Below are 24,680 nucleotides of genomic sequence, written 5' to 3'. Positions count from 1 at the left end.
ACGCTGATCAGTATTGGTAGCAGCTCGCCCTAAAAGGATCACTCTGGTAGGAACAAAGTTCTGGAATGAGCCCTGCAGAGATGTATCTTTTAGTCTTACAGGTCAATGATGCATTTTACCCATATTTAGGAAGCAAAGTATTAATGAACAGATACAGTGGTTATTCGTGGGGGTATGGAGGGAGAAGGGGTGTACAGAAAGAGAGATTATTTGGGACAGGGCATTTCAGCGCTGCCAGTTCGGCGCAATTCTAGTTTTTCTTTTAACATTACACTTGCAATATAATTTAAAAAAATAAAGAAACAATTATGACTGTCACGTACCCTGGCCTGTAAGGCTGCATAGTCAACCACAAGGCCATATAGATCTTATCGATTTGAAATGCACCAGTTACATATATTAAGCGTCGTAAGTGCAAGTTTTCCTTCATGACCTGTGTTAATACGAGTAACTGGTGCCTTTCAAAGTCATACGATTTCGATAGTCTAGTGGTTAGGGCTTTGGTCTCGCGGCCCTGCAGGCCAGAGTTCGAGTTTTTTTTAATTTAAAATAATTGATTGCGTGCCAAAATATTCCACGGCAGACTAGTCGCGCTTAACATGCCTGCGCCAAACCGGCCTGAGCCGAAATAGGGTGTATACCGGAGATTACTTGCCCAATAAAAGTGTTTCTGGTGCATGTTCCGCCATCTAGTGGTAGATCTGGAATATTACTAGTTGTTTTTCTAAAGTGAAAGCAGGTGTTGACAGGGTGCATATGTTTGATGAAAAACACATTATTGTCTCACTTAGTCTGCACCTCAGTCCTCTCTGACAGGAAGGATCACACCAGCATGAACAATGAATGCAACGAAATAGGCTCAGTGAACGCTGTGTAGGTAATTCACATTTTTATTTTTCCAGGTAGACTGATAAATACCGTGCTTGCATTTGGTTGAATAAGTTTTACCTGACCAGCATTTAATTTCAAGGTGAAAAATATCAGGTAGATTTGTAAAAAAATTGGGTCATTTAATGGAAATCCATTTAAAGGTTGCCTCCGTTTAATTCTCTACTTACAGATGCCCAATTCAAACTCAATAGATAAACAGGAGATATTGGATAACAAAACATGAAAAAACACAAACTATTGGATAGGAAAAAGGTGAGAAGTCCAAACATATTCTGCATCTATAAAGGAACAAATTAATTCAACATGCGGGCCCCATTTTATACACCCTCTCCTTGTTTTACCAGTTGCTAGTGAATATTAAAACAAATATCTAAAAAATAGTGCTCTGAACTTGTTTGTCTTCCAAGAGTCATAGTGTGAAGTTGATGATCCCAATGGGGATTGAATGTGGGTTGTGGCATACTTCCATTCCTTCTAAATGTGTGCACACAATAATCCGTGACTACACGGTTACAGAAAATAAACTTCTTTCTTTCATGAAACACTTCCACACATGCGAACAGCTCTGCCACAGTAGCTTACCCTTACAACAATTTGAACTAAAAGAAAGTTTTAACAAAAAAAGGTCTTGTACATTCTAAGATGATGGCGTGGAGGCAAACGGGAAACACGATCCATTCAGCATCTGTTATATTTATATCAGAAGTGTAGCTTGTTTTTTCCATTGGATGCCATTACAAGACACTTTGACAGAGAGCAGCTGTTCAGTCAGACAGCAGGATTTTGTTCCCAAATGCCAACATGGAATCTAACCCGCAGATGTAGAAGGATACGCCAGAAGGTAGTGTGGGTTCAACACTAACAGAAAATACACCCACGAGATTAAACGTAGGTAAAAATTGTGATCTGTGTAATATGAAATTACACTTTTGCCAGAAACTGGCACATTTTGCAGTTCTAAAACGTGGATTCCTCTCTTCCTCACCATACACCGGTACAGTGCAGTATTGCCATGTTTACTACCTGTAGCAGCAGGATTGTGATACAGTTTGAACCTAATTGGTCAGAGACCACACTCTTTATAATAAAAACATCTTTTGGATTTCTTGCATTCCTCTTAAAACTTGGAAAATCCTGGGAAGAGCGTTTGCGGCCTTGGTTAGTTCCAGCTATCACACCTCATTTACTTCTGAATGTTAACCATCGGCGTCAATCTTGTGAGCTGAATGAGACAAAAGGTTGGAGACTGCAGTTAGGCATTACAGAACTTAAAATGACAATGATGTCGTCTATAAATCAATTGAAGGCACAGCATAATAAATGACCCGGTTCAAGGAACACTACAATCAACCATTAATACATACACAAAGAATTATGGCTTAAATAAGAAAGTTACAGTAGTGTTAACATGGGGATATGCAACTTATAGTAGAATCATTGCAGCTGTGGACATTACCAGTAAGGTTTTGTTTGGTGATGCACCTATCAAGTTAGCCGTATCACCCAAATAGTCCCAGGCATATCTTTTTTCCTTGGATGGTTATATTCTTGAACATCGCAAGAGAAAAGTTTGCTAGACGTAGAAGTAGATTCCCTGTGCGATACTTGCCTCTATGTTTCAAAAATTAAATCTTTTTTTATTAAAAGGTCTATTGGCTTGGAATCCAAACCTTTCAACAATCAACATTTAATAATGTTACACACGTTAGAAAGAGACTAGTAATATACAATTTTCTTTAACAATAGACCAGTCAAAACAGTAAAGAAAATTTTACATTCCCGGAATAATTTATACAAGTCAGTAAGAAGAAAGAGTAAAAGACTTGCCTTAAAATCTACTCATATTTAGGAAAGATCGCCATTAAAAAACTAGTAGTAGCTTAAAAATCAGAGAAGTATTATACCCAATCAATATTCTAAGCCAGAGTTTGTGTTTGTTAATAAAACAGATAGCATAGAAATACTTCTCAAAGTAAATTGTTGTTTACAAGTTAATGATTCGACCACCAGATGAAATAAAGTTCAAACAACATCAAGCTTTTTACAGAATTGACAAAGCCTCTGCTCTCTAATTATATTCTGATGCACTCCCAGGATGTTGTTAGTAAGACATTTAACCTAAATCTCATATACCAGAATCTATGTCTTGGATCAAATACTGAGAAAGAAAGCACAGTGAAGGTGGTGACCCTGTCTCTTGGTTCTGCAATCTAATGTTCGGTGTATCTATTGTAGGTAGAGGTCATTTATTTTTAAAGGCACAATTGTGATTTGAACCAATACATTACTGAACGGTATAAGTTGTGAGACCAACCAAGTCTTTAACAAAAATATGTACATTTTATTATCAATAAAATTTGTATCACAAATAGTCTAAAAAAAGATCTTTGACTAGAACATAGCAAATAGACAAAACAGAAATTTAATACAAAGCATTACAAAATATGGTGGGGTTAGTACGTACATTTGTGTCCAGTTTTAGATTACTGTTCAAAACAGACACAAAGGTAGAGCATTTTTGTTGATGGTATACAGCTCTATCGTGAAAAGAGCCTATTAGAAACCGTAGGCTTTTTTGTGATGGTCGACATATGTTTCGGCTAATGGCAGCAGGGAAAATCAGATAGTTCCCCAAAATGTCTGTTGTTGCAGGTATTGCCGTCTTCAGGACAGAAAGATACTTCGTTTCAAAGATGTTATATTGTGTTGAGTACTTCTCGTTAATCGTACTTATTACACATTTTTAGCCCACTAAATGGATGGATTCGAGTAATGATGCATTTTTCACAGTTGTGTGATATAGGTTTCCTTTTCTCTGGAGAAGCAATACTGTTTTTCAGGGATCTGATGCATTTGATGCTAGCATGCTCAATCTTGGTCGATTCTGGACGGGGGGTGCTGGTGTCCCAAGCTTTACAGCGTGCTGCCAGCAGTGCTCAACAAATAACGGCCTGATCGCGCGGAAGCCTTGGATATCTTGGACATCTGGAAAACTAAAGGAAGTGTTCCAAATATATTTGGTCCATGGCGTTTGATCCGCTTCCCGTAAGCATCCCGCATTGAACCTGCCATACCTTTAATCCAGAACGAAGGTGAACAACGTTTGCCCCTTTGATTTTCTCTGAACACAGCGGACACGTACCTTGTGGTGTCCCCTCTCGCTGTTAAGCTTGGGACACCCGCGCCCCCGTCCAGAAATGAAACCAAGATCGCGCATGCTAGTATCAAATGCATCAGATCCCAGATAAACAACAGTATTGCTTCTCCAGAGAAAAGGAAACCTATATCACACAATTGTGAAAAATGCATCTTTACTCAAATCCATCGGTTTAGTGGGCTAAAAATTTGTAATAAGTACGATTAACGAGAAGTACTCAAAACAATATAACATCTTTGAAACAAAGTATCTTTCTGTCCTGAAGATGGCTATACTTGCAACAACAGACAACTGTCTGATTTTCCCTGCTGCCATTAGCTGAAACATGTCGACCATCACAAAAAAGCCTAAGGTTTTTAATAGGCTCTTTTCACGATAGAGTTGTACACCATCAACAAAAATGCTCTTCCTTTGTGTCTGTTTTGAACAGTAATCTAAAACTGGACACAAATGCACGTACTAACCCAACCATATTTTTTAATGCTTTAGATTAAAATTCTGTTTTGTCGATTTACTATGTTCTAGTCAAAGATCTTTTTTAGACTATTTGTCATACATATTTGTCACCACCTTCACTGTGCTTTCTTTCTCTTTACCCTGATCCACGAAGGTGCTGCTTCCCAAAAACAGTATCATCCCAATTTTTGCTTACTTGGATCAAATAATGCAATATAAAATTTGCCGGTTTCTCTGTTACTTAGATGTGCTTATGATTAAAATGTTCTATCTTTTCTCTAGTTAAAATCGTGTCTATTATCCTGAGCTGTTCTTAACCTCCAAGCACAAGTCAACTAAATAATTGACAGACATCACCAGCTTGCTAACTAAACTCTTATTGAAGGCCTCCCAACAGGTTAGTTCCATGTCAGCTCCCTTAGCCATTACTGTGTTCAATTTACTAGATAAGAAGTGTTCCTTAGGAACCAGAACTTTCCTATATAAACTTAAATATTTCCTTTTGACTAGAGTGTTCATAGAAGTTCGGCCCAGCTCATATCTTAAAACACAAACGGGGACACACATTTTTTAAGGCCAAGATGGTGCCTAGTCTTACGTATGGTGCTGAAATATTGAGCACTTACGATGACAACATTTGTGACAAACTTTAAGGCCTCTTTTGGAGGCTTCTTTTGAACTTGCCGAATTAATAGCTGGGATTAAAGAAAAACACCCAATTCTCTTACAGATTTGTCTAGCTTGCCTCGTGAGGGCAATGCATTTCTCGCAGCGATCAGCATAAAAGGCTGTATTGTCGTTCCTCACAAAAAATGGAAATGCTCGAAGAAAACATTGTCGATATGCAGTTTTGGTGAGATAGAGGAAGGAGCCAGGACAGGCCATAGGGACCAAGGGGAAAAGCATGGAAAAGACCACCCTTCCCTCCAGAAGATCACTGAGACCGATATCCAACAACTGACCCCTAGCCATTCTCAGACATAACCTTCCACATTAAAACATCACCTATAGCTCCTGTGCCCTGAGGAAACCCAATCAACATTTGCTGCTTGCTCTGCAGGCCAATTCCCTCACCCATTCACTGCCTTCCAGCTGTTCTCCGACACCCCTAACTATTGAGTGGTAGGCGCTCTTCTCCAAACTAAGACATGGCGGGATTCAAAGGAGCTTGGTGGGGCACACAGTTGCTCCAGAGCACTAGCAGGTGGGGACAACAGCATGCCATTGAGGGGTAAGGACATGAAGAGACAGAAGCTGCACTGTGGATACAAAAGCCTCTATATGCTCTTTCCAGGCTGCAAACTCAAAACAGTACTCTTACATACATATTTCTGGAATATTTCAGACACTCTGTGGTAAGTTGAAGGCCCAACAGTCACACCATTCATCAACCAATCTACTAAAATGCCGTACAATAATAGATGAGAACAAATTCCTTACCCCTGGTAATGTTCTTTCGGTTGGATGTTCCTCCCACGTATTCCTCATCTTTGATCCTCATCTTTGATATCTCCTTCCAGCGCCAGCTGCTTGGGAAACATTTTTCTCACAGTAGAGGCGACTGTGCGTCATGATCGACTCTTGCTCCCAGGCTGCCTCCGTCCACTCTCGAGTACAATGTCACTGTCTGTATATATAGCATGCACTGCACCCATTAATTCAGTTCTACTTTTTCCTCTCTTCAAGAGCACAGATATTCATGAGGTCAAAAAGACCAGATGGTAAATGAGAGAAAGGTGTAATACACAGAAACTCTACTGAGGAGCAGGATGGGAGGGTCGATAAGGAATACGTGGGAGGAACATCCAATTGAAAAAACATTACCAGCAGTAAGTAATTTGTTATTCGAATGGATTGCGTCATCCCAAGTATTCCTTATCTTTAATACACTGCCAGAGCAGTATGATGTTGGAGGTGGGAATAAGAATTTGTCATTAACGCAGTCTAAAACAGCCTTCCCAATTTTTGTCTCCTATCCGGACAGAGTCCAGGCAATAATATTTTGTAAATGAATGCAGAAAGGACCAAGTAGCAGCAACACAGATGTCCTGTACCGGTATTCCTCTCTGTAAACCCAATGAAGTGGCCACACACCTAGTTGAGTGCGCTCGTAGGCCAGTAGGAACGTCTTTATCCACTAAATTATAGCATTCTGAAATGCATATAATTCACCGGGACATAGTTTGCATGGTCACAGGTAGTCCTAATCTATGACCCGCTTAACCCACAAAATGTTGGTCATCTTGTCTCAATTTAGAATGGTTACTCTTTTTCAGATCCTTCAGGTGCCCCAGCTCCGGGATTGGATGGTATCATTGGACCTTCAGGATGGTTACTTTCATCTGCGTATACATCACAAGCAGAGGAAGTACCTGAGGTTTGCCCATGGCAGTTCTCACTTAGTTTTGGGTTTTGCCATTCAGGGCTCACCTGTGCCAGAGGGTTTTCGCCAAGTTGATGGCGGTAGTGGCAACAAGTCTCAGGAGGCTAGGGTTCACATCTACCCCTACCTGGACTATTGGCTGATCAGGGCACGTTCCCCCAAACAGGTCTTGGAACATCTCAGCATCATCCACCACTCTTTCCACAGACTGGGCTTCACCCTCACATTCAAGAAGTCCCACATGATACCTTCTGAAAAGCTCCGGCTCATTGGAGCGGTCCTAGATGCTTCCCCAGGGAAAGCCTCGCCACCCGAAGTGAGGGCTCAACACATTCGGCAGATGGTCAGCAAGTTTGAGAATGCCCAACGTCTTCCGGTCATCGATTGAGGTTGCTCGGCCTCATGGCGTCCAGCATTTGCCTGGTGCCAGAAGTTCGTTTGAGAATGAGGTCTTCCCAATGGGCCATCAGGTCTCATTTCTTTTGCAGAATGATAGACCTACTTCAAGTCCTGAGCAAGGTCGTGCAGGATCTCCTGTGGTAGGCCTGTGAGGAGAACCTACTGACAGGGGAACCTTTCTTGCAAAATAGGCCCGAGATAACAGTAGTTACAGATGCTGCCCTAACAGGTTGGGGAGCAGATGGCAACTATCAAAAAGAAATTAACATTATATGAACAATATGTGCGATCTGTGATTGAGGCTTATCTGAACAAAAAAGTTTTTAGCATCTTTCTAAACAGTCCCAAGGACTGACATGCTCTGAGTTAGAATGGAAGCTGGCTCCAAAATTTGGGGCCAAACACTCCAAATCTCCTGTCCCGCCTGGAGACCATTTTGGAGCGTGGTACACAAACCAGTAGTTTGTCTCCAGAGCGTAAGCCTCTACTCGGATGATATAGAAGAATCCTAGCAGTAAGATAGTCTGGGGCTAGCCTGTTGAGACATTTATACATCAGGCAAGCCACTTTGAATTTGATACAAATTTCAAGGAAAAGCACACAAGGAAGCAGCATTTCCAAGATGGCAGTTTAACACAAGAAGAAAGGCGGCAAGACCAGAGAGGGTTGCAAGGAGGGGAGTACCCTTGACCTCTAGAAACCATTATTTTCATGAGCCTGGGAAAGTGAGAAGCCTAAGACCGGGAACTGAAGCTGAACAATCCTACTTAGTGCATCAAAGGTATCCGGGGTGGCCCCTGTGTCGATAACCCAGGCCGAATGAGCGATTGCTGCCGTGGTACTGTCCCTGGCCCCTGCAAGAAAGCTGCATCAGTAAAAGCAGCAACATTGTATGAAGAAATCCACAAAGGACAGCGTATGAAGCTAATGTAATGAGAGGTGTGAGCAAGTGGAAACTAAAGGAGTGAATGTACTTTGAAAAAGCCAAATAAGATACTATGTACAAAGTGGTTCGGCGCCACGTGGGTGCTCATTTGAAGGTCTCTGATTGGCGACTGCATTGTAAAAAAGGAACTTTGTATCGAAGTGCTCCTGCGACGGGTCAAGCTAAACTCTGTGTACATTCGAAAGTCTTTGATAAGTATAAAGTGAACTACAATTGGTCCGAACCCGGCTGAGGGAGACTAAATGCAAGTGGAAAAGGGATCTGAGCCCGGCTCAAGGGGATCCGTGGTGAACTGGAAGTCAACCGAGAAAGATTATTGGAACCTTAAAATAAAGGGATCTGAGCCCGAAAGAGGGGATCCACCGTAGTAAGAAAAGGGATCCGAGCTTGGCTGAGGGGGATCCAGGGTGTGGCACCCAAATCGCATAATTGTAAGAAGAAAATAACGTTCTGTTTTTGTTTTGTACATAAGGCCCTCTGAATCAAGTGAGTTTGATGAGAAAAGAAATTAGGGCACAGAAGGCCCTGATGCTGGAATGGGAACTGTAGCCTCATGTCGAAGAAGCCAGAGGATGTGCTTGGCTCGAGTCAACCGCCTTGCCCATGCTGAAAATGCGGGGAAGGGAGGCCAACGGCCCAAACATCCTGACTTATCCTTTTGTGAACACTTTTTTCTTTAGCATGAACAATACTCCACACTATTTGTAAATTAGCAGTAAGGATTGGCAATAGATTTTTTTAGTATAGGCCCTTTTATTTTGACAAGACTGCACTAGGACTGCATTATTATTATTGATGGTTGTAGCTTGCTCCCATCTGTAGTTTCAGGTTTAGATAGGCGTTTTTCACCCCCTTGTGAAGTTCAATAAACACCCATGAACTGTGGTCAGTTGGGTCTGTCTTACTTTGATACCATGCCTTCCTTACACAGGCCTTCCCCAATCTTAGGTACTCAAGTCACTCTATTTATAAGTGACCTGTAAGAGGCCTATGTGTGATCAGTAGGGTCTGAAGATGCAAATATATCTAAACCACTTGCATCTTTTAGAGTCTATTAGATGTTCCATCCTAGACACATCTAAAATCACAGCCTCAAGAACATTTGGGGTACCAACATTGAAGCCTTGGTCATTTTTCTGGAAAATAGGGGAGACATGGACTTTTTTGTAAAAGATTTAAAAACCTTCCCTGGTTCCGTTGACTATGTTGACAGCTTCAACGCTGAAGGTTTCAACGTCAAAGAACCCAACCTGTGACTCAATGGAGTAACAGAGAAATGAGGCTTAGACCTTTCCTTGTCTCAAGGATTTGAGTCTACTTGAGACTTTGAAGGTTTTGAGCCAGGGCTCGAGGGTGCGCAAACTGAAAACCTTGATGGGCACCTTCTCGGCCTTATGAGGCGCGATGGGGTCATGGGCCTTTTTCGGTTCTTTGGAAGGGGTGGGAGAAGCCGCCTTTAACAACTGGAGGCGGAAATCCTCCCACTCTACCCTACAGGCCGACTTACTTGAGCAAGAAACTTTGCGTTTGGGAGTGGAGTCCGAGGACATCTAACTTGACCTACAATGCCCTTTCTTGGCCTTTTTACAAGAAGCCGACAAGAGGCGTGAACCACTTCGAGACCGCAAGTGTTTCTTGGAGCGCTTCCGTAGTGGTGACTCCCCTCTCAAGCTCCTTTCATGTGAAGATCTTTACTTTGAAGGCCTCGTTGAGGGGGATTTCGATAAGGGCCTACCTGAAGCGCCTTCCCCGTCATGGACTGACAGGAACAGCTGTCATCAGTCTTATGCTCGAGCCTGAGACACTAGAGACAAACACAGTGTGGGTCACTGATGGACATCTTGGCCCATCAATCCGCACATTTCTTAAATCCAGGTTTTGGAGTTGACATTTCATATAAACTGTTGAAACGACAATTCAATGAACCGATCCAAAGCCAACTGGGCAGTGGAAAAACAGAACTGAAGTAACGGGTGCAGTGCGCGCTATATTTACAGCCAGTGACATAGGCGAGAGTGAACGGAGGCCGTTGAGGGACACGAGTCTATGACGACGCACAGCATCCTCTAGTGGGAGAAACCATTTTCCAAAGCAGCTAGCGCTGGAAGGAGATATCAAAGATGAGGATCAAAGAAGAGGAATAAGTGGGAGGACACAATCCATTTGAAAGGAGCTTACTTCCATTAGTAATTTGGTCAGCATTTGACTTCTAGTCCTATATGCAATCCCATGTTGCTATTGAAAAACGGCTACTTTGCTATACGCTTTCTCAGAATCACCATCCGTTATTCCTTAATAGAAAGTTCTGTTAGAAATTATCCAAAAGAAGTGCTCATTTATTCTTCGGAAAAGAACATTCTGCTCTTTTGATGCGAACTATCAACCCGTTGGAAACCTACGTGTGACCAATGCCACAACAAAATACAAAGGCTGTCAGGAAATGGTTTCTTTCTGAACTTTATTACCAGTATTAAAATAGTTTGCGAGATGACTTTATACCTTTAATCTTTCTTCAAGCTCGTAAATTGTCCATAGGCTACTGATAGTAAGAGTCTCTTAGAGGCTTAAATTCATCCTCAGTTATTAAAGTTAACTTTCTATGCCACGTATCGCATCAGTTCATCTCAAATTTGTCAACTTCACATTCTTTGAATACACTTTAGGCTTGATATTTCAGCTCATGAGCTTTCAAAGGGTGTAAGGAAACAACAGCAATTTACAGCTTTTAAGAATTCAGTTCATAAGAAACCAAACCACTGCACTTATTTATGGCTACCACAAAACTGTTCCGACTTCATGGGGCTTTGGTGTTCAAAGTAAATCCCTCTCTCATAGTGTATCATTTAGGGTTTCATGTCTTGGCATAAGAACTTGCTTTTCACTTTAGTAGTATTCTACAAGAACTTGCAACCCCTTACAGTTACAACTTCATAGGGTTCAGCGTTCAAACTGATTGCTTTCTCATGGTGCTGCACATTAGGATAGTTCATAGGAAAGCAAAGGGCTCTCTCCACTTTCATAGCGTTCGATGAGACGCGGCTAAACCTTACACTTCGAACTTCCTAAATGCCAGGTTCAAAGCCGACTATTCATTTCACAATGTTTTGCCGTACAATGCTTTATCACAGACCTGGGGGATAAAAGTGGTTAATTCTTCCATAGCGCTTTAAAATGTTTTTCTTCACTGGACTTCATGACTCCATGATTCTTTGGTTCCTGCTCATCTGCACGCCTGTGCCCAGGTCTCCAACTTTAACAGGCTCCCAGCTGCTGGGTCTGTTTCCAGCTAATGATGGGGTGCCTCACATTTCCTTGGCTCAAATCCCTTTAAAGAACCCAGAAAGAACGGGCGCCATATTTAAGATTGCAGTGCCCACCCACCCCCCGATGGGAAGTCTCATATTCATGGCACATACACATTTCCCAGCAGTTTAATTAGGTTTCAGGCATTGAAATTAGTTGGACAGTGCAGAAACCACAGCAGAACCTCTCACCTGCTTAGGTGTTTCCAAGCCCCAAGAGTCTTCGCCTATACCACCCTGTCAGTAGGGACTTCACAACGTAAACTTCCTGTAGCTTTGTAGTGACTATTTCTCTGCTCTGCCTGGTTATATAAATGTGAGACGCCTAAGCAAACAAGTCAAGCAATAAGAGGCACAAATGGGCAAACACTAGACACTCAAAAAGAAGTGAATGAGGGCTTTGTAGAATTTTACCAGCAACTGTATGCGGATACTTATATATAAGACGCTGGAAGACAGCGGTCTTCCCAAACTGGAGACATTGGAAAGGGAGAACCTTGAGGTCCCAATCACCTAAAGGAACTAGAGGAATTAGAGGCAGTGATCAAGCTTTTGCCTACCAGTAAGGCCCCGGGGCAGACGGACTCCCTAGAAAATTTTATAAAACATATAGGGCAGAACTGCTCCCCCCGATGCTGGCAATGTTAAATGAAGCATTGGAAAAAGGGATGTTGCCGGAATCTCTGAGGGAGGCGATTATTATCCCGCTCCTTAAGCCAAACAAGTCCGGCATGGATCGTGGATCATAGAGACCACTGCCCCTGCTGAATCAAGACAGCAAGATACTTACTGCAGTGTTAGCGAACAGGTTGAGACCAGTCATTAATAAACTTCTACATCCGGATCAGACGGGTTATGTCCCGTACAGGAACATATCTGATAACCTCAGGAGGCTCCATCATGTCATTGAAAAAACGGAGGACTCACAGGAGGCAGCAATAATATCATTGGATGCGATGAAGGCCTTCGACTCTGTCAAATGGTCATGGTTAAAGGGGCCCTAAAAGGTTATGGGATGGCGCCAGTATATTTGAGGTGGGTGCACCTGCTCTATAGCGCGCCACTGGCACGAGCCAAGACGATTGCGATCATCTCTGATCGGTGGCAACTTGGTAGAGGCACCAGACAAGGATGCCCGTGGTCCCTGATGTTGTTTATACTAGCTTTGGAGCCCCTGGCAATATATCTGAGGCAACAGTACAGAGAAGTGGGGATTCCGACGAAGGGGGGGGCTACACTTGATCTCAATGTATGCTGACGATATGTTGTTATATCTAAAATATCCCGAGGAGAATGTAGAATACATATTGGAAGTGATGGATAGATAGGCATTGTTTTCGGGGATAACAGTGAATCCCAAGAAGTCATGTATATTTCCCCTGGGTAGATATAAAGGGATTCCACGAGAACAGCTACCGTTACTCCAAATACAATGGGAGACTGAGACCTTTAGATACCTGGAGATCGATGTGCATCATACACCCGAGGTCAAACATAAACATAACACGGAGAAATCGGTGACTAATATTGAATGCAGTATGAAGCTCTGGGCCAAGCTCCCCTGGTCTATGATGGGGAGAGTGGCATTGCTGAAAATGGTGGTGTTGGCTAGGCTGCTTCGGGAACATACCTTACATGATACCCAAGCGATTCTTTGCCAAGCTCCACAGCTTGTGCAGGGGTTTCATATGGCACAATACTAGAAACAGGATAGCACTGTGGAAACTACAAAACAGATACGATAAAGGGGGCATCAGGTTGCCAAACTTTGAGATTTATTACCTAGCCAGTCAACTGCAGTATGTCGCCAGGTGGCTATCAGATGACCAGACACCGGAGTCTAGATTGTTGAAGGCTGAATGCGCCCCGTTCTTCCTGAAAGAATGGATTTGGTTGTCTAAGGCACGACAGAAGAGAGGTACGAGGATGCTAGGATTGGGAGGGAGAATATGGTAGAGAGCGTGCCAGGCTGTGGTGAACCCTGCCCCGTGTTCTCCACAGATACCGTTAGTAGCATTGACGGGGGTGGATGAACCACTGCAGAAGATAATCCGAAGACATTGGGAACCGAATGGCATTGCGACATTCAGAGATATGTGGAAGGATGGGGAGGCGGTGGAATTCGACACAATTGTCCAAAACACAGGTCTTCAACGGGGACAATATATCACTACACTAGGTTGGTGCTGATGATAAAAAATACATGGGCAGATACAGTGGTGGAGGGTCAGCCCGACACAGTCATAGAAACAATCTATGACGTCTCAGATGGAGGCCCTGAGGTCTCCCGAATTTATGAGCTACTCATGTACAGGGTTGGTAAAGAGGTGCTCCAGCTGAGACGGGACTGGGAAGAGGAAGCCGGAGAATCCATAGGGGACGGGTTATGGGTGAGAGCCCAGTGATACCACAAGAAAGTGTCTAGGAATGCGAGATTGCAGCAAATCCAGTTGTATATTAAACATAGGGCGTACATGACCCCTCAGAGGATCGCGCGATTCAAGAATGCAGGGATACAAACTCGTCCTAAATGTGGGGAAGTAAATACGGGAATGATACACATGTTCTGGGCATGCCCTGAAATTAAGAGATTTTGGGGGGAGGTGGTGAGTGGCCTAAATGAGAAAGGGATTAAACTGGAAGTAGAATCTTTGTGGACGTGCACGGTAGGGGGGTTTCCCAGGCCGTGTAAGTTGAAACATGTATGTAAGCTTAAGGACCTGGCCTACATACTAGCCAAGCGCAGGATTGCCATGGGCTGGAAGGCTATTAACAGACCGAAGTGTGGTGGTGCGACCTTAAGAAATGGGTGGAAGCTGAGACTGTGGTGTGGAGCGAAGCAGTTAACAGGGGGGGAGATAACCTAGGAGAGACACTGATGGCCTGGAGGCATTTAGTGGCCACTATGTTCGAGTCGGCTCATACGGGCAATGGCGAGGATGACTCCCCGACAGGTATAACAGAGAGTACATCCTTAGAGGAGATTACAGAGAATGACGGTATAGATTAAGCTCGGGGGCAGAGGGTGGAGTTGGGGATACATCGGAAGTTATATTATTGATGCATTTATGACTAGTGTGTAATTGTTTGGTTATTTGGTTGTTTATGTTGTAAAATCAAAACTCAATAAACACTTTTTTTTAAATTATTGGTTGAGGCAGTGTGTTTTAATTTATATATCTCCTTTTGAACATTTTGCGATGTCTTTTTAAGGTTCAGGTTGAACCAATTTGAAACCAAGGAAATATTAAGACAAAGGAACAAAATACCATTGAAGGACCTAACTTGCAGGCTATGCAAAAATGCAACAGAGACCTTGAAACATCTTGTGGCCTTCTGTCCTGCTTTACGAGACAAAAGAACTCTAACCTTTGGAAAAGAAATTGGAAAAAGAACATCCTGGGGCTGCGAAGAATGGTGGTCAGCACTATTCGAAGGATCAAATAATAAACTGATGTATGCTTTGATCTATTTTTTGGGTCATGTGAGAAATGCTCTACAAACTGTCGATCATTGAACCTAAATAATGTGACGAAATAATGCTGCTTATTGCCGCGCTCTATTAATTAACCTCCGTAAGCATTTGAATAATTAATTTATCGTATCACACAAATTATTAATTAAGGAAAAGCAATGAAATTTGATGGGAACTCGATGAACTGAGTTGGAATGAAGATGTTGTGATTTCCTTTCTCTTATGGCCTTTTTCTCTTTCTTCCTTTCTAAAAGTTTGTAATAAACTCAATTAAAAAAATGTTTTTTTAAAAATATCTCCTTTCCTTAGTCCAGTGGTTGAGAACACTAGTTGCTCAGCTGGTATTGGTATTGTTTATTTATAAAGCGCCTATAGACAGGCAAGTGTTTCAAAGCAGGAAGGTGGGAACATGGGGAAAAACAACAGTTGCTCAGAGCCCTTGAAATTCTGAGACGATAGTAGTCTGCATAAGAAGAGTAAGTGCATAAAATACATTTAGCAGTTGAGACACAGCAAATTGGCCTGACAGCAATTCTGCAGTTTTACCAGGGCAGTTAAGGGTGAAGACAAGGGAGAACAGACAGACGATTTTCAGGCACAGTGCATTCGGATTGTGCACAGAAGGTCGCAGGGAGGTGGAGGTCCAAGTGCACCCAGTCGGATGGGGATCTCCCTCCAAATCTCTGCTTGGAGAACCAGCTCACTCGCAGAAGGTTGGAGGTAGATGAGCCGAGGGCTCGTGAGGGACAGTATTTAGGTAGGCAGCATTGCAGATAGATAAGTCCCAGGCCCCAGAAAGCCTTGTGGACAATGCAGAGGGTCTTGAACTTGATCCTTGCAGCCACAGGGAGCCAGTGAAGGGATTTCAGCGCCGGAGAGATGCAGTCCCTGGGCTTGAGGCCAAGGATAAGTCTTGCAGTTCTGTTCTGGATGAGTTGAGGAATGTGCAGGGTAGAAGAAGGGAGGTTGAGGAAGAGGCTGTTGCAATAGTCCAGCCTAAAGAGAACCAGGGCTCGGAGACAGTGAGCCGGTGGGGGAACTGAGAAAAGGTAGAGTACCTCTGAGGAGGTGTAGCTGATAGTTAGACTTTTTAGAGATGTCTGAAATGTGAGAGAAGGAGAGAGTGGAGTTGAAGATGACGCCAAGATTTTTGTCCACGCAGTTGGGTGTTGGCGCAGGGCCAAGGGTGGCCGGCCAGAGTGAAAGTAGGAAAGCGGGAGCAGGGGTCCCAATGCAAACTAACTCAGTCTAACTGACATTGAGGCAGAGGTTCGTTTGCAGCACACCATGACTGAATAGCGGACAGACAGTCAGATATGAGCGAGGAGGAGGAGGCGGCAGAGGGTAGCCTGAAAGATAGTGTGTCATCCACGTTAAACTGGAAGTTAGCGGTGAAAGTGGCAATCACACGTGCCAGGGCAGCCGTATAGATGTTGAAGAACCAGGGGGATAGGTTAGATCCCTGGGGAACGCCACAGTTGAGAGAGCTATAGTCGAGAGAAAGGCTCAGAGTTTCACCTGGGATGGGCGGTCTGAGAGAAAGGAGGTTAACCATGCCAGAGCCTGACCTGTGATTCCCAGGGTGTCATGGAGACATGCGATCAGGAGGTTGTGGTTAACCGTGTCAAAGGCAGAGGAGAGGTCAGGGAGAATGAGGACAGGGGGAGTGTTAGTGTCAAGATCTGACAGCAGGTCTTCATGGGTGTTCAGAAGAGCAGTTTCCATGTCTCTGGATACTCTAAAGCCAGACGGATGGTCATGGAAGCAACCAATAGATTCAGTGTGGATGGTCAGCCGAGAGAGAGCCAACTTCTCCAAGTGTTTGCCCAGGAACGAGTGATGGAGATAGGGTAGTAGTTTGCCGGAATGGAGGGATTCAGCAGAGGGTTTCCTGAGCAGAGGGTGCACAAGGGAGTGCTTAAGGGCAGTTGGGAAAACCCCTATGGAAAAGGAGAGATTGCAGAGATCAGCCAAGACTGGGGCGAGGGAGTCAATATTGTCCTTAATGGTTTTAGAGGGGCAGGGGTCCACCTGTTTGGATGAAACCTTCTAAGACCGGACTTGTCTGGTGACCTCATCAGGTGTGACAGGTGGGAGAGAAGAGAGGGTAAGTGGAGGGGGGGCAAGGGAGGCTCGGGTGTTGGTGTATGCTGTGGTGTGGAAGAGAGGGAGGAAAGAAAGGATGTCTTGGGTTTTTGTGATGAAGTGTGCAGCCAGGGCAGTGCAAAGGTCCTGGGTGGGTGTGACAGAAAAAGAGGCTGCTTCAGGATTGGCCAGTTCCTTACAGCTGGTCAATCTTACTGAAGTTAGAACACAGCAGGCTGCCATCTAGTTTCTTCTTTGACACCTTTCCTCACAGGTCTTGTATATCCACACTATGGTCCCTCCCTTCAGCCCAGCAATATCCTGTTTGTATCCTTAGCTGGAGCCTTTTTCTGATGTATTGCACATTTAGGTGTTCCTGCTCTCGGCACGTTCTCTCCAGGGTTTCTCCTAGTGCCAGCTCAAAGTGGCACAGTTTTGTCGTCCTCTGCATTTGCTAAGGTCATCTCAAGACTGGGCTCCTTATGTTGGCGCCTGCTGTAATTTCGCTCTACAAGCTCTGCAGATAAGCTTAATGATCTTTCCCACTTTATGGTCGTATTAAACGTTTACACTTCATGACTATTAAATAATCAAGGATTTTCCAGAATGTGTTTGGGTCCGAACATGCACATTTAACATTCTGAGTGCCCAGACATCCCCCGATCTACCGGATGGGGAAAGAACAAAAAGTTTTCACCTTGGGTCCTCAAGACTTGTGCAGGTGGGGGGCGGGGGCAAAAGGACTAAACAGAACAGGACTTACTGTGTCCCACCCATTGCAAGATGTGTAGAGCAGTGACCATTCAAAAGGTAAATGAACAACTCCTGCATTTCTTTACAAGAAGATTAAATCAAGAAATCCAATGGCCCAATTCAAGGTTTTGCCCACAAATTGATGTAATTTGATGCAATGTGACATGTGGTGAGTTGGCTACATTTTCCATCTTGTTGTTTGAGAGGGACAAGCCACTAGGGACTAGGTAGGTCCAACTGCTACCTGATGTGCCTCCCAGAGGGTAGAAGGAGTGGGATCCCACAGGCTCGCCACCCCCACCAACACACAGTATCACATCCTCAATGGTGGCCAAGAACACTAAATCAAAGACACTTCGAAACATACATCACAGAGGGGTAAACACCTCAATGTTTCCTTACCAGGGACTACTACACCACCCCCCACCTTTATCAGCATACCTGATGCATCCTTTCATGTATAGAATTGCTTCCTAATAAACAGAATTTATACTTTACTGCACACCCTTAAGAGAAAGACTGGTCAGCGCACTCAAACGACACTGTCAGACTGATACCGTGTTTGTTAATGCAGTGAACATGAGGAAAGAAGTCCCTGAACTTAAAAAAGTCAAATGAGTAACAACAATCCCCATGGTTGGAAGAAGATGCAGCAAGACACTGGCACTTTCTTGCAACTATGGAACGCCAGCAACAGACAATTGAAGACTGAACTTCAAGATGACGGCAACATCAAAAGCCATGTATAAAGACAGTGAACAAACTTATGAGAGTGATTGCCTAAATACCCAATGCAGAGGGACTCTTTTAAACGGATTTGAAAATCTGCTGAGATGCGCAAAACAGAAACCAATCTAAAACCCTGAAAAACAGACAGCGGCCCCAACCAATCCCAAGGGCTGAGACAGCTACCAAAACCCTCAAGTGACTATAAAAGGAAATACATAAAGCCAAAAAATGTGGTGGAAGCAAACAGACTTTCCTATGTTTCCTGGATTCACAGGGAATACCTTCCAGGGCTGAGGCAGAACACGTTTTAGCAGCAGTACCTCAGGACAGCTGGAAAAAGAGTGTACCAGAGACCTGAGCCAAAGAGGGCATGCTGAATAGAAGAATGAACTTGGAGAGAGGTCCCAGAACCAAGCAGTAAAACCAGAAGGAAGCCTGAAGGCAAGCAACTTCCTTGAGATTTCTACCTGGGGGTGGGGGCAGTACCCATATTTGCTGGAAGTGAATACACTGGGACCCACAGTCTGAGAGAGACCCAAAGTGACTATTGAGACACCCAAGTTCAGGGAGAGACCTACATTTGAATATGAAGAAACCCAACATTTGGGAAGAGATCCAAAGTGAATACTGAGAAATTAAAGTACCGGGAGAGAGAAGAGTTAAGGTGCAGGCTGAGAACACCCATGGTCTGGAAAAGATCTGAATTGGTGGAATTTGAGAACCATAGCCTATGGTCGCAGAAACTACCCGATAATCTGAAATATTAGCGGTGGAGTGCAGCATGGAGCGCTCATGGAGAACCAAGTACAAGATCGAAGCACTAGAGGCAGAGGTGACGCCTGACGAGAGAAATCAAAGAAATCTGAAAATTCAGAGGGGTCTTAAGAGGTTGTGAAAGAAGGAAGAACTGTCCATAATGTGAGCAATGTCTGGCTGGAAGAGCTTTCCCAGGAGAAAATGTTCATTATATTAGACTAGTATTGGACATTTCAGTTTGAGTAGGATTTGTGAGCTCTTTTGATGACCACACCCTAGGAATAAATTGTTATAACAGAGAAGCTCAGATGCCAAGGATTTATTTAGTATAGGGTTTCAACTGTCTGTTGGCCACATCCCATATTAGGACACCCAGGGAGAGACGAGGACATATTAGAATAGGTTGAACTTTATTATTTGGAGTTACATCATGGGGGGTGGTGGACACTCAAAGAATTCTTCATTTTAATTTGGCCCTTATATAAACAGTTTATACATAGATGTCCCAAAACTGTTGTAGAGACAAATAAGTATCTATATGCATTTTCTCTAGCCCTTACACTGAAAATCATATGAATAAAACCAGTTGTCTAATACACAAACTATTTTTTGTCACGGGTATCATTTGCTTGGCCATCATCACAGACTATGTTAATTTAACATTTTGAATCAAAGTCGAATTAGGGCTAAACCCAGGACCAATGAACAAGTAAAATGATAAGATGCCTAGGGTTAGGTATATTACAGACAAATCAGACCACACAGGGGACAAAGGGTTTGGGTATTATTGATTTTTTTGCTACAGCTGGACAGTACAAGGTGACATTACCACAGCAAACCTGTCAGATATAAAATCATGTTTTTCCTTATTTATTAGTTTGATGGTTGAAATACACCATCTGTAAGATTGTGCCACCCACACCCTACCACTTTACTGCTTAGAAACCCTTTTTTCTACTTTTCCCCCTATCTGCTACTCTCTCATTTGGTAACTTCTGGTGTGAAACTCCATGCACAATTGCAGTGCTTAGAACTGTACCATACACAACAAACAATAATATACATATTTTTGCAGTTAATCTTATATCAAGTAAAATTAAATAACTGAGGGTGCAACCCTTGGTTCCCTAAAATGCAACACTAAATGGATACCTTGTGCAGTGCTACTCTGAAGTAGAATCTCTGAGCAGGAGTTGAAGATAACCTGCAAGAGAAGTGGGGAACCAACTGCCACAAAGGAAAGACAATACAGGAGCCACATGTACGATGGAAGGATAACTGGAGATTGGTTGCACTGCTCGTTACGAGTCTCGAAGGTCTTGGTCTCTAGTGTGTATCTGGAATCCAAGTGGGTGTGCTACATTTGAGGGCAAAAAAGTGCCTTGTGCATAGAGCAGTAAAGTGTCTTCACCGAGAGTGAATGGTAGGACCAAACAGCAGGGTCCACCTTTTAGACGCAACACAAATTTAAATTGAAGTGAGTCAAAATCCGAGAATATGTAATTTCGCTCCATGAGCTTCAGCTGAATTTATACGAGGTGTCGCTAAATAGTTTCAAACAAGGAACAAGTTACTTATCAGTAACTCCTGTTCTGTCAAGGAGTTCCCCTCTTCTCACCTGGGTCCGTTCTTTGATGGAGTCCTTGGTCGCTGCCTTCTTGCGGACGGTCCTGGTTTTAACTAAGGCTGCTCGAGTCTCTTCCGACTCCAGGGCGCGTTCAGTTCCGGGAACGCGGAATCCAAGGATCTAGGATGAGTGCAACCAGTACACGAGTCCAGGAAACAGGAAGAAAGGAAGGGCTAAGGAGCGGGTAGGTGCACAAGGACAGAGAAAGAATACCACGAGCTACGGATCACACGTCTGAGGGCTACTTGCAATAGCATTGAGACGCGCGGAGCCGCGGAAGTCGTGGTCTATAAATACAGTACGTTACGTCCAGCGCATGGAGCGAGAAAGGGTCTGAGCGCTGGGCAACCATGTTGGGAGTATTAGAGAATGCAAGCCCCGTTGAGACAAGGACCAGGAGGTCCAAAAGGGACGTTTTCTGAAGTTCATGACAGCATGCCTCCTCCGAAGACCTTTTCCTCCAGGTTTGCCCGGGTGTATGAGGTGAAATCTTCTGGAGCAAGCGAGGGGCCTTGATGTTGGAGATAGGTTCCCAGGGTCTTTCACTAGGAGGGTATCCTTTCCATTCGACCAGGTATTGAAGCTGGCCCTATTTATACCTGGAATCGCAAATTCGGGACACCTCATATTCCAGATGATTGTCGACCGGCAGAGGAGGTCTACTGGATTTCCTGGAGGACGGAATGTAGGGTTTCAGTAAGGATGTATGAAAAACTGGATGAATTCTTTTCCAGGAGTCGGGTAGCTGGATCCGGTATGAGACAGGGTTAATAATTTCCTTGATGGGAAATGGCCCATAGTACCGGGGGGCCAATTTGTTTGGTCGTAGGTGTCGGGGTAGTAGTTTTGATGACAACCACACCCGGTCACCGAGTACATAAGAAGGGCCTGATCTTCTTTTAGAATCCACATATCTCTTGGTCTGTGATCTGGCCTTTTCTAAGTATTTCTTGGCCTCCTGGTGTATGTTGATGAGGGTTTCGATCCAGGAGTCAACAGTAGGTACTGGTGTAGGATGAGGAAGGACAGAGGGTAAAACCAATGGATGGAACCCTTGACTACAATAAAAAGGGCTGGTCTGGAGCGCTGAATGGTCGGAATTGTTGTAAGCGAATTCCGCAACGGGTATCAGGAGCGACCAGTCATCCTGGACCTTGGTGGCGAAGCATCAAAGATACTGTTCCTGGGTCCGATTTGCACGTTCTGTGGCTCCGTTGGTTTGAGGGTGATACCCCAAAGAGAGGGCACGTTGAATTCCTAGAATCGGGCAGAGAGGTTTCCAAAATTGAGAAATGTATTGAGGTCCTCGATCAGATATGATCTTGGAAGGGAGTTCATGCAGGCGGAATATGTGTTCCAGAAATATTCCAGCTAGTTCAGAAGAGGATGGTAGTTTACAGAGCGGCGTAAAATGAGCCATGTCAGTGAACAGATCTATGGTGACCATGTGGGTAGTATATCCTCGGGACGGTGATAATTCTACTATGAAGTCTGTGGCAATGATTTCCCATGGCTTAGTCGGCAGTGTAGGCTGCAGAAGAAGACCCGCCGGTTTCTTGTTATCATGCTTATTTTGAGCACAGACTACACAAGTTTGGACGTAGTGCTGTATGTCAGATTTCATTCTAGGCCACCAGAACTGTCTCTGTACGAGACAGAGGGTATTGGTGATGCCACAATGCCCGGAGTGAGGTGCGTCATGACAGAGGTTTATTATTCTCTGTTCTAACTTCTGTGTAGGAATGAGCAGTGCATTGTCCTTGAATACATATCCTTGCTTGGCCTTTAAATTCCACTGGTTTTTCCTTGAGATGTCCTTCCACAACCCAGAGGATTGGGTTTGCGCTCAGATTTCTTCCAGGATGTTGACTGCTTGAGCTACGAAGATCGTGGGGGAAAACATGTTAGGATATGCCTTATCTTCAATGGTTATTAGTCAGGACGTTGAGACAAAGCATCAGCAATCAGGTTATGTGATCCAGGGACGTGAGTGATGTGGAACTGGTACTGGGCAAAAAAGTAGGCCCAACGCGCCTGACGACTATTCCTACACTCCAATGACTGTAGAATCTGAAGGTTCCGATGGTCCGTACGGACTTGGACAGGATGTCTAGCTCCCAGGAGTAGGTGTCGCCATTCAGTGAATGCTTGGTGGATGGCTAACAGTTCTTTTTTCCAGGACGGAATAGTGTGTTTCACTTGGAGTTAGGGTTCGTGAAAGATAAGCGATGGGGTGTTCCAGCTTGTCCTCTAATTTCTGTTTTAATACTGCTCCTATAGCGTAATTAGAGGCATCCGTTTCCACTAGAAATGACCGGCTTGTGTCGGTGTCACGATGCCCGCTCCCGGGGAGCCGGCTCAGGCCCTGCGTCCCCGAAAGCGGACATCAAGTCCCCGGGGAAGGTCCCAGCAACCCGTCATAGGGGCCCTTTGGACATCGTCCTGGCGCCTATGGCGCCAGGCTCATAGAAAACGTCAGTCCTGGCGCCATAGGCGCCAGGCTCATTATGAAAGTGTTTGGGTGCACTTACCTGATGCAGACCATGCTGCAGAACCCCGGCCTCCTTGAGGCCTGAAAGGAACTACTTTACCTGTGGGACTCATTTACCACCCGGGCGTGGTCAGGGAAGGATACATACCTGATTGGAGGAAGGACACATTCTAGGAACTTCTTCCAAGGCTATTTAAACCACACCCGATCAGCCACACGTGCTTCGCGTTGTTCTGCATCTAGCAGCTGGACGCTCACCGTGTCTGCTCCTGCATCTTGACTTCTGCCACACCTGTCAGCATCCTGAATCACCTGCAAAGGTGATTCAGGATGCCTCCATGTTCAGCAGCGACCATCCGGATTCGCAGTCGCGCCCCCGCGCCTAGGGAGAAAAAGACAAGAACAAAGGTGAGAGAAAGAAGGGAAAAGGGAAGCTAAAACTCCATGTCAAGACTTACCTGTTGGGTCATTGCCTTTTCATTTCGGGTCCGCGCCGCATCCAGGCATTTTCGGACCCCGGCCCCTAAGGGGAAAAAGACATCAGCGTTAATGAGTGAATGAAAAGACATTACCAAAACACTCATTAAAGACTTACCTGATTTCCACAAGGATTTCACCGCTCACCTCGGGTCGGTGCCTGTTCCCCGGCATTCCGTACCCCGGCCCCTATGGGGAAAAAGACATTAGCATTAGAACATTAATGCATGGACACAAGGGGAACCACTTATAGAAAAACTTACCTGGAAGCCAAGCAAGTTTGGTTCTCACTCATCCGAAAATCCAGTGACGTAACTGGATACCAACGCGCCCCTGCATCAGAAGCAGGATGGAGAGCTCGTCCTTCCAGACCCTAAGGTGAGACGCTACGGGGAAGCACAGAAGGGTTTTGAGGAGGGTGAGAGGGGTAAGTGGGAGGCCGATTGCATTACCCCGCAGACAGTTAACCCCCTATTCTCACCTACAGAAGGATACTTCTGCGAGTCAGACAAGCCAGATCTGGGGCCCGGTCCAGTCCGTCTTCCGAACCCTGCGCATCACCTTAGACGAGGTCACAGCAGCGCGAACCAGGCCAGCGCCCCCGTGGGAGTCAGGTGAGCGTTACAGAACGCGAAGCCTTCCTACAAATTCCCACCCAGGCGCTATGGAAACTTCTGAGACTGATCAGTTGGCCCAATTACTGGGGGAATTACGGGCCGAAGTACATGCCGCTCGTCAAGAGACTAATGCCCT

At 44.5% G+C, this 24,680-nt stretch overlaps 1 protein-coding gene across 1 annotated transcript in view; it reads right to left on the bottom strand.

Moving 5' to 3' along the window:
* Positions 1-872: 872 nt before the first annotated feature.
* The window catches only part of DNAJC11 (DnaJ heat shock protein family (Hsp40) member C11), a 1,722,882-nt gene continuing 1,699,074 nt past the window's right edge, over positions 873-24,680 (bottom strand). The window contains exon 16 of the mRNA XM_069610417.1: positions 873-2,113. Within this exon, the coding sequence (XP_069466518.1) occupies positions 2,088-2,113 (26 nt within the window). The 3' untranslated portion in view covers positions 873-2,087. The remainder of the gene's footprint in view (positions 2,114-24,680) is intronic.

Source organism: Ambystoma mexicanum, chromosome 8 (genome assembly GCF_040938575.1).
Source record: "Ambystoma mexicanum isolate Mex_15411 chromosome 8, UKY_AmexF1_1, whole genome shotgun sequence".
Classification (NCBI taxonomy): domain Eukaryota; kingdom Metazoa; phylum Chordata; class Amphibia; order Caudata; family Ambystomatidae; genus Ambystoma; species Ambystoma mexicanum.
This window is presented reverse-complemented; position numbering and strand designations above follow the sequence as displayed.